The 10,964-nt window shown below is 39.9% G+C and overlaps 1 protein-coding gene across 1 annotated transcript in view; it reads left to right on the plus strand.

Annotated features, from left to right (window-relative positions):
- The window catches only part of LOC137993011 (zinc finger CCCH-type antiviral protein 1-like), a 12,674-nt gene extending 1,978 nt beyond the window's left edge, over positions 1-10,696 (plus strand). The window contains exons 1-6 of the mRNA XM_068838661.1: positions 1-546; positions 1,306-1,543; positions 1,911-2,121; positions 2,585-2,790; positions 5,314-5,550; positions 8,441-10,696. The exon at positions 1-546 is cut by the window's left edge and continues 1,978 nt beyond it. Coding sequence (XP_068694762.1) covers positions 1-546; positions 1,306-1,543; positions 1,911-2,121; positions 2,585-2,790; positions 5,314-5,550; positions 8,441-9,413 — 2,411 coding nt within the window. The 3' untranslated portion in view covers positions 9,414-10,696. The remainder of the gene's footprint in view (positions 547-1,305; positions 1,544-1,910; positions 2,122-2,584; positions 2,791-5,313; positions 5,551-8,440) is intronic.
- Positions 10,697-10,964: the final 268 nt, after the last annotated feature.

Raw genomic sequence — 10,964 nt, forward strand, 5'->3', positions numbered from 1 at the left:
GTTTTTTGATCAGTGAGAGTGATCAAGGTGCGATTTTACAAATAAGTGCTTATTCTTCGAAGGCGCGACTATGTTTGAGTTACAACAGATCTTATTATGGAGAGTGCCACACGAAGAACTGCTCCCACTTACACGTCTGCAAAGAGTACATTACTGATTCCTGCAATTATGGAGCGACTTGCTCGAAGAGTCACCACTTCCAAGATGAGAGGAACAAAGAATTGCTGTCTAACGTTAAACTGAATGCTTTAAACGACGAGGAACTACGAAACCTTGTGGTGTCTTCGACTCCTCAAGTCTGTGCAGAGTACAACAATGGCAAATGTGATCGAGGCGATGCGTGCAACAGAATACACATTTGCAACAAATATTTGAGAAGTGAGGGCTGCAGCGAGGGCAGTAAGTGCGACTTAAAACATGATTCAGCCATGCACACTCTTCACACAAAGGCAATCCTTGAGCGTTATCAGCTGGAAGATCTGAACCGCGATACAGTTAAAAGAATCGTGTTAGTTTACAAAGATTCGACGAAAGGCAAGGACAAAGGTTAGTTTTACAACATTTTGATTCTTCTCTTTTGAAAAAGAAAAAAACCGGAATCAGCTTTAAAATGTTTTGGCATCATAAAATTGCTATACATTATTTTCACCCTTTTAGATATCGCGTGAATCGTAAACTGGTTTTGTTTCTGGCGGGAATTCGAACGATTCAATCTTCAAAAGTTCAAATGCCCGGGATTTGCCCGGGGGGAGGGGGGGGGGGGGGTAGTGTGTTACGAGTTACGAGTTGATCGGCGCATAACGAATGCCGAAAACCTCTTGAAAATGTACTGAATTAAATATTTTGGGAGATCAATTCAAAATTTCCTTTTTTCTCGAAAATTTAAATGGCGTTGAAGCAGTCCGAAGAGTCTCTTCAATAACTGTAAAATGTACTCATACTCACTGACATCAGGCGGTAAAATTCAATGCGACGTCTGGTTTCTTTTTCCAAGCTCTCCGCAATCAAAGTGCTGGCTTCATTGCTTTTTCTTTCAACATATTCGCAACATCCTTTGAACTTTTGTTGAACGACTGTTGGTCAAATGTCTTATCTGTTTAAACCGACCTTGATGCCTACCGTGTCAGGGTAGGTGTCAGTATCTGAATGGATTAATTAGAATGGATTGTACTGGGTCTTGAACTCAACACGTTGTTGTTATTTTGTCTATTAACCCTTTCCATTGGCTGGGGTAAATGATAGATTTTTTTCTAAATAGGCTGCAATCAGACAAAAAAGCTGTCATTCTTGTGTATAAATCAACAGGGCACATTCATGCCGATAAGCCAGACGCACCCATCTGCTCAGATTTTCTCCTCAGCAAATGTAAGAAGGGCTTTAAGTGTCAAGCGCATCACTGTCCTCAGCCTTTTCACTGGCAGTACAACATACTTGGGGAATGGAACAGTTTTGTGTACGGAGACAACGAACAACTAGAGAAACTCTATTGTGACGTGAATCTCGAGCGATGCGAAGTCAGCAACGTTCAAATTACTTTATGGAGGTAAGGCCTGCTCGCGGCACAAAGTTGGCTTTTTTATCCCTGTAGCATAGCAAGCAAATCCACCTCTTTTTAAGGGAAGGCTTTTTTTTCCATTTCTAAAAATTTCTGTTTGTAGATTGTTAGTTTGCTTGACACGATTAGTGCGTTGTAAGAAGGTTTTTGTTTGAAATACGTAAGTTAGAAATGCATCGGTCGCCTTAACGTTGACAACCTCCTCATCCATTATTCTCCACTGTTTAGATAGAGAAACCGAGGAGAGAAATGGAGCAGTCGGGTAGACATATAGTGGACTATTTACTATTTAATGGCAAGTTGGTAATGACATTTAGACCAACTAACTTTTGTTTCGTTTTCATTTTATTTTTAGGGAATGTTCACTTTCCGTCGACAATTATGACGTCATTATTCTGCTAGATAGCAAGACCTTGTTTTTAAAGAATTGTGATACAGTGGCAACTCTGAGGCGTCTTTCCACTGTTTCTTATGTATTTGACGCAGACCAAATCACTGCCACACAGTGGATCTGGTACTGGAAAGACGAGCATAATATTTGGAGAAAGTATGATGTAGACCACGAGGTAAGTTGCAGCACCCATTAGGAATGGATAAAGTGACGAAATAACGCACAAGTCGATCAAATAGCTTTCGCAGATACTCGAGGTGTCATCATATTGCAATTTGTTAGCTTCTAAACAGAAGATAACCATCCTTCTTACTATTACATGAGTTTTTAAGCACTTTAAAGAGTTACTTCGCATTAAATATAAGGCAGGACAACTCAAATTTGTGGCAGCGTTAATTCTATTTAACTCCTTACCGACTTGGCCTTAACATCGTAACAGAATTGGAAAAACGAAAGGTAGTAGTTATCCTCGCACTTAACTGGACAATTTAAGCATTTTAAGTTTGTATGAGACAGTTGCTTAAATTGTTCAGTTAAGTGCGAAGATCATGCTCTTGGCACACTAGTATTGGAAAAGCTACGCACCGTCGAAGAGTACCTGTCCAATGTTCACACTGAATGCCTTTGTATGACTGTAGGGGAAGGATCTACAGCAAGCTTTAGAGGACGCCTTTTTAAACAAACGACATGGATTCAGGTTTCGAATTGCTGACCAAGATTACAGAATGAAGTTTGTTCCAGAATCCGACATGAGCCAAACAAACGTAAAATATGGTACCACAAGAAACGTAAGACGACGCCCTGCAAAATTTGTTTCCAGAGATGATATTCAAGTTATGAAGAGGTACTGTGCAAATGTATGACAAGTGTCGAAGGTTGGCCATGTCGTTGTTCAGGGTAATCTCAGAATTATAGCTCCCTGCAATTGTCTTCAAAGTAGAAAAACAGTATCTTTCAATAATAATTGAAGCAATTAAGGTAATGATAACCCTATAGTGGGCAGAAACCAAAGAAATGCGCTATACTTAGCTATTAGGCTGTAACCCGCATCGGTGGCGGAGTATTTTATCGCGGGAATATTCCAACACGCGGGCGTAAATCAAAGATAGCTCCGTTGTATTTTGGCCGCAAGTGGTATGGTCACGAGTATTTATATCCACGCCGTCGACGTCTTTGAGCCACAGCCGGAAACCGGAAGTGAACGTTTCGCATGCCATGACACAGTCGCTGAAAAGGAACGTAGCAGTATAAATATGAAACTGATCAAGACAGCTTTAAATTAAAAAAAGAAAGCATACTTCCGGTTTCCGTCCGCGGCTAAACTAGGGAGATTAGGGAGCGTTTTTGAGATGCGGACGGCAACAGGAAAAGAACATTTCGTGTGCCATGGAAGTGGTGTCTCCCAGATTTTTATACTAATCATCTCTAGCGGAGAAAAGATACTTAGCAATGCACATGTGGTTGTGTGAAGACAAGTTAAAAGGGAAAACAGCTCACTTGCGGTTGACGTCCGCGTCTCAAAAACGCGCGTGCTTAAGCTCCCTAGTTTAAGCAAGGACAACGGCAACGTCAACGAAAACGTCACTCCAAAAAATAACTTGTGCAAACGGGGAACTATCCTGTAACTGGATGGGTACGAACAGTTTTAAAGTCAAAATAGAAAATGAGTGGTTCATTGTTATATCATCGCTCCCGTTGTCGTCAAAACCTGATATTTGATGATTTCACCGCGTTGTTGTTTTGTGGAGTCGAGCAAAGAAATGCATTGAAATTCGTGCTGCACGTGCAGCTCGAGTTTTTTTCTTTTTTTAACCAATAATATTTTTGCTTTGTGGCGTTGTCGTTGCCGTATATGTAGCCGTCGTCTTTGCTAAATTTAACTCCCTTTTAAAAACACCGGGGCCCGGTGGTTCAAAAGCCGATTAACGCTAATCCCAGATAAAAAATTAACCAAGGAGTTTATTTCTCTTCTCCTAAATGCTGTTCAACGCTGATATTTGGCAAAACTTTACATTAGAAGAAGTCAATCTTGAAAAACAAAAGTAAACGAAAGAACTTTTCACCAAAAAGTTGAAAACATGAAACAAAAGTTTACACTAATCCTGGATTAAGTTAATCGGCTTTCGAACAACCGGGCCCTGGTGTTTGAACTCCCCAGTATCCCGCTATTGACGGTGGCCATTAACGTGCTTATGAACAAGTGGACAGGGGTTAACCTGAATTCCATTTGATTACAGACCGTCGCGGATCTCAGATCGCAATAAATAAATAAATAAATAAATACATAAATCAACTTTATTTTATGCACTTTTCTGCGAAATAGCGAAAATAAATCGACTTAATAATAGACAAGGGAAAGCCAGAATTTCAAGAAATGAGGAGGCTGGCTCTCTCTCATCGAACTAAAGTTGATGATTTATAGGACGCTCTTCAATTCGTTTTACACACGACGACTAAGCAATAATATCATCCTTCGGAATCAGCCGTTAGCAGCGCTCTTACAAGCAGAATGTTTCATGTGATAATTAGACATTTTGTACATCAAGTAAGGCACTTTATCCAAAATTCTATTTCAACATTCCTTTCTGTTTCAATTACACAGATGTGCACAACGTACATCCATGGTACATTTGTCATAGTTTGCCCATGGCCGGTGGGGCGTGCAACTGTTAGTTGTTGCAGGAACTTTGCCCATGGCCGGTAGGACGTGCAACTGTTAGTTGTTGCAGGAACTTTTACTGACTCACACAGGCAATTGGAGCTTCGTTTAAACCTTAAACGTCTCGTGTTTGTGGGGATCTGAAATCTCTTATAAATAAAACTATTCGGCCAAGAACCTCGCGATGAAATTACACCCGAGGTCATTTGGTCGTATGTTACATGTAACTAAACTAAAAGTACTAAAGAATATTTAATTTATTCGCAGACAAATACAAACAACCTAGCTACCTTCAAAATTACAAAGCAGTTTTAAAATTCACTAAATCCTCAGAGGCACGACGTCACCATGTTGAAATCTGAGAAGACCCCAAGGACGAGATTGATTTAAAAGATTCAGAATTCCAAAGCATTGCTGCTTGCAACTAAAATAACTAAACCTGACCGAAATCATGTTCGATTTATAAATAAAAATAAATCATGTTTGCCTATTATGATTAGTATTAGAGCAGTTTTGAAATTACCGAAAAACGACATGCAGTAAGCCATTTCCTTATATCATTCAGAATGAGCTTGGGAGAGGTCCTCACCTCTTTTTATTTTTCAAAAAAGATCGACGGAAATTCCGGCCACTTGTTTAATCAGTGATCCTTACTTGAGTAATTCTTGAACGGAAAGGAAGGCATTATTGATTTTTTTTCTTTGATAGGTCCAAAACCATGTTAGATGCTAAACAGCAACGACAGAAAAAGATGAAGACTTTTCAGCTTCCCGCGCATTGGTCTTCAATGCCATCCGAGACACAACATAAACGTGTTCCATTGTCCTCTTTATCGGAGGAATTTAAAGACGTGGAGAAACTGTTCAGGAAGTCAATCACAAAAAGTGTGGAGATCTTAAGGATTGAACGCGTTCAAAACTCGTTTATGTGGGAGAAATATCAAAGGTAATTTTCCGGTTTCCTCAGTTTCTCAAGGCACTGGATCCTAATTTTCCAGTTCTTAGTTATTTTGGTGTAACTATCGAACTTACATGAATGGGGTTGGTGTAGTAATGCCCTCTTCCCTAACATCTAATTCTTTAATTTTGTACAAGAGTGAATTACATAAAAGTGTTGATCTACCACTTTGAGGTCTTGCCCCAGCACATCTATTTTTAGACACACTTTGCGCGCGAATTTGGGCCGCCAATTTTAACCAATGAGAAGAAACCATGTTGCGCGTGACTGCTTCTGTCAGGTTCTTTTAGGCACATGACAAGCGATTTTCGCGGGAACGGGTATTCTAAAAATAGACTCACTTGTGACTGTGCTGTGGTATGACGCGTTTTTCTTATCAAAATTCAATTTAATATATAGATTTAGCCAAGCCTAAAAGCGGAGCGTCCTGGTTATTTATTCTTACTGCCTGAAGGGTCAGTGAAAATAAAAAGTTCCGAATTGTCCGCGTTTTGATGTTTCCGGTTGCTGCTTTAATAATTGAATCATTTTCTTTGCTTTCTTCTGTAGAAAAATTCATTGCCTAACTAGTGAATTCCACGATAAATTTTACGCTCAAAACCGATATCGCATGAATCACTAAGTGCGATATCGGTTTTCGAGTCAAATTTACCTTGGAATTCACTACTTTTGCCATGAATTTTTCTTGAACCGCATGACTTTGAAAAGAAAACAAGCCTCAGGGAGCGAATGGAAAAGGGAAAAAAAGCCATTTCAGAGTCAACTGTCAATAGCCAGCGAATAGGAATCACGCTAAAATTTGAAGCCATTAAAAAAAAAAATTAGTTCAAGCTCAAAGAAGAGTTTTACTGATGTACTTTATTCCACTTTATCTCTGAAAACGAGATCATTCACATTTTGATGTATTTCCAGCTTGGCTTGGAACAAGAATCGGCAAAATACACGGCAATGCAACCTATTGCAAGAAAGGACGAACTTCAAAGAAGATTCGCTCCAATACTTAAATAACGTTTAGGTGCTTTAAACAAACTTCTGAAAACACAAGCTAGTGAGATTTCCCCCTAATTTTACGAGAACTCATTGCGATTACGTGTTTATAACATAAGGGCAAAATTTTCTTGTCACTTTCGAGGCCCAACGAAAACCAGTTGGGCAAACGGATTAATAAAGCACTTGTTTGCTTTCATTTTAGAGCAAAACATACAAACAAATCAACTTTTTCGTTATGTCCAAAAGAGTACAGATAATTGTTATTTAATTCCAGTTGACAATAAAAATTAGATTAGAAGAAGAAGAACCGATTAAACCACCTTTTAAGAATACGCATCCACATTAAATAACGCATCCGTAAAAATAACAAACGGTTTACTGCCCAAGGAAAGAATTTGTGGAGTAACTTCTTCCACTAAGTATGAGCTATTACTGGTATTCTGTTTTGTCGTTGTCGTTCTGTTTCGCTCTCCTTTCGTTTCTGTTCTAGACATAGGTCCTCCAGGCATCATGTAACCTTATCAGAGCTTCTGCCAAAAATTGAAATACAGAGAAAAAAGCAGCTCTAAGCAATTAAAAATAAACACTCAGCTTTAAGTTTATATCCCTTCTATGCTTGACTTGAACAACTGCGTAGCCACCAGTGTGGACCACAGATATCATGATATGTCAAACCGGATTGAAATCAGGGAAAAGTGCAGAAAAACACCTTCCAGACCGTTTTCCACCTGATCACGAAAAGCGTTGACTCCGTAAGAACTATAGTTAATGTAGTATTGCCGTGTAGTCGCGTCGAGCCACAGAAAGCGCGCGAAAAATGAAGCCTCGTGTATGTTTAGGTGAGTTAACCTGGGTTGAGCCTGCAATCCAATCGAAGAGCAGTACCTGGTCAGCGGTCAACTTAAAAAGAAAACAGCTGACCTCGGTGAGCTCTAAGCTTGAGCCCGCCATTTGGTCACGTGATACTGGTCAGCGGATACCTTGTTTTGACAGGTGTCAATTGATCAAAACATGCATGGCCAATATCAAAGATGTATTTTGTAAACTAGCATGGTACTGGTCACATTGGGTTACATAGAGGGATGGACGTGCGTACGTACGGACGGTCGATGACGTCATGGCTATAAAACCAAGATTCATGACAGAAGACATTTGACAATTAACTAATTTTTAATTTTGTCTAATTCAAACCCATAATTTGGTAACTCATAGGGGTGAAAAAAAATTTCACACCACGCCCACAAGACAGGATCTTGGTACCTCTTAGGGGTTCTTTTCAAAAGTTCCCACGAGCACCACCGCATCCCCGTCCTTTTTATATGGGAGCCCCCCCCTCCCCCGGTACTCAAAACGCGCCATACTGGGGACCCCACCCATGCCATAACAATGGTCTGAAGTAGCCGCAAAAGAACCGAAGCATAGAATGCCCAGCGTTAGAGAAGTGTGAACCCAGATGCTATAAAATGCTAGCAAACGAGGATTGATAACCCATGATAATATCCTTAAGAAATACCAGCCCGGCCACTTGTAAATATGACATTGTACTCAGAGTTCTTATAGGATAATTATAGAAGACCCTCGTGACCGAACAGTCGTGTGGTGGTCCGTTGCGGCAAGTAACATTCCTATCTCGTAAAATAATGGTATGCGTGGAAAGTTAGAATTGGTCCTCGACATTTGCCTTTTACACCGTAAAATAATGATTACTAATGACGGATTCCTGTTGCTGCTCTATTTTTCATTTTGTACCATTTTGCTTGATCTACGTCCAACTGAGCTTAAAAGTTATGGCGGTTTCTTCAAAATCTATAGAAAGGCGACGAAAACAAATATACTGTGGTCGATTTGTTACGTAATTATCGTTTTTCAGCTGTCTTTTACTCTTTAGGAAGAAAGAAAACATGTCAGCAGAAAGAAAAGCACCGATTAACGAGAAGCAACTGTTTCATGGAACAAGCCCAAATGCTGTGGAGGCTATCTGCAAGCAAAATTTCGACTGGCGTTTACACGGAAAGAACGCGACCAAATACGGAGAGGGGAGCTATTTCGCATTGAATTCTTCGTATAGCGACTCGTACGCCTCACAAGACGACCGCTCTTCCCAATTCATGTTCGTTGCCAAAGTTCTTGTTGGATGTTATGCCAAGGGCCATTCCAGCTATCGCAGACCCCCTGCGAAGGATCCAAGTAATCCCGCCAGCGACCTTTACGACTGCTGTGTGGATGACACAGGGTCGCCAAGTATTTTTGTTGTCTTTGACACAGACCAGTTTTACCCAGAATACATCATTGAGTATCGTGCTTTTCGACAAACAAGCTACGTCAGATACCCAGGCGTTTATCAGCAGCAACCTGCAAAGCCAACCCCTCCTCCGTGGAAGACCAACGTTGCTCCAAGTGCCCCACTACAGCCACAACGCTCTCAAACGCATGCTACTGCGCATGCCAGCAGTAAAATTTCAAGCAATCCAGTATCATCCAGCGCGTATGGTCCGAGGACGTCAGCACAGTCAGCAAATGTTGGTTATTCGAATACCTCTCACCCAGTGTCAGCTAATACGGCATCAAGAGTGGCTCCTTCTTATTCCAGTGCGCCATCACCAGTAGCTTCAAGTCCTTATTCTTCTTCAACTTCAAATGCCGTCTATAGTTCGAGGCCATCCTCTTCGAACTTACCAACCTGGAATACCAGTCACTATACTTCATCATCGTATTCAGGTACTTCGCACCACACCGCCAGTACGCCTAGACGGTCTTCATCCACGGCTTATAGTGATCAATATTCTTCGTATTCCTCTAACGCAAGTCGAAATCACAGTACACATGACAAGGAGAAAAAACCCAAATGTTCTATTATGTAAAGAGAAATTACTTACTTGGCTGTTGATCAAGAAAAGTCTTCATAAAAGCTAGCTGCTTGTTAGCCATTCTAAACTCGACTGCGAACTTTATTGTAGGGTAGTTTTTTGGACAATCTTTGCGGACGTCATTTCTTCATAATTTTCTTCAAAAAGTCATTAATCGATGCGCAGAGAAACGTTAGAAATTTCACAGATTAACATTTACTCAATTATAAAAGCAAGCGATAAGAAATGACGACGTTTCGACCGTCCTATATACATTTTTAAGTCGTCGTTCAAGTTCATGAAATTGTGCATACGTTCGGTTTTAAATCAATATTTGCTTCAAAATCATTTAAAACTCATGAACGAAACAGTCTCTCAGATCACCGATTAAACGTCACGTGGAAAAACACTCCTCATTAGAATTACCTATGTAAAGCATACTGATATGGAATATTTTTCTTGTATGCTAATATTCTCCTCACAATTTGAGCCTTTGTTCGGACTCCAGAGGGATTCGCTGTTTGCGAAATGTTTTTGAAGCCCCTTTTTTAGTAAACTAGGTATTTTTTTACGGGTCTAAAACCACTGAGCTTCGCCTCGTGGTTCAAAACCCGATAAACACACCTGCTCGTTTATTAAACAGTACTTAACAATCCGATGACAAAAAGGTAATAAGAATACAGCAAGAAAGCGTGGAAACGGTCGAACCATCGTCAGTTTACTTTTAAGCACTTGTGTTTATAAGAGAAATCTTAGTTGCAACAAAACAAATTGATAATTTTTTGGTTGGCAAAAGCGTAAATTTAATTGGTTCATAATTTTCTGGTAATAAGTGAGCCACATCCTTCGAGAATCTGACTGCGATTTCTTTTTCTCTTGAAAAAAACGAAAATAAAAGAGATTAAGATTTAAAAAGACTAAGGAACACACAAAAAAGCAAACTTAAAGAACGGTGAAAATGATAGCGTGCAGCCGGCCATTGACTAAGGCGAATTGTAAGAACAAGTTTTCGTCCTTTCACCGCAAACCTTTTCGCGTATGATTGTATGGTTAAATTTCTAGTGTAAGTCTAAAGTTCGACGATGAATGTGCGAATATAGTTTACTGATTATATTAAATACGATTGTTAAATTTTTAACCTCGGATAATGCATTTCTCGTGCTCTGATTGGTTCACTCAATTTCGGTTATCAGCTCATATACCTTAGTTTGACCTTGTATGATTGCGCGAAGCGTTGCTATAAGCTGAAAATTTCTTCCCCGGAAAGCGAAATTTCTCTCTGAATAAAGCCAAAATAGAAAAAAAAAAACTTTTTTTGTGGAAAGTTTGGATCAATTCCGACATTTAGAAGTACGCGAAAAGGCAAGAAATGTTTTTGTGATGAGCCTACGTCTGTCTGACCACGTGCACAAGGTATTACACAACATCGCATCTTCATCAAGTTTTTCGATTTCGCTCGGGTTTTCTCGCTTCCTTCGCTCATAATTCTTACTTCCAAATTTTTGAAGTTTACGGAATTTAATAAAACAATTATTCCATTCGCGCTGGCTGGATATGAGACTGGTT

Source organism: Montipora foliosa, chromosome 2 (assembly GCF_036669935.1).
Source record: "Montipora foliosa isolate CH-2021 chromosome 2, ASM3666993v2, whole genome shotgun sequence".
NCBI lineage: Eukaryota > Metazoa > Cnidaria > Anthozoa > Scleractinia > Acroporidae > Montipora > Montipora foliosa.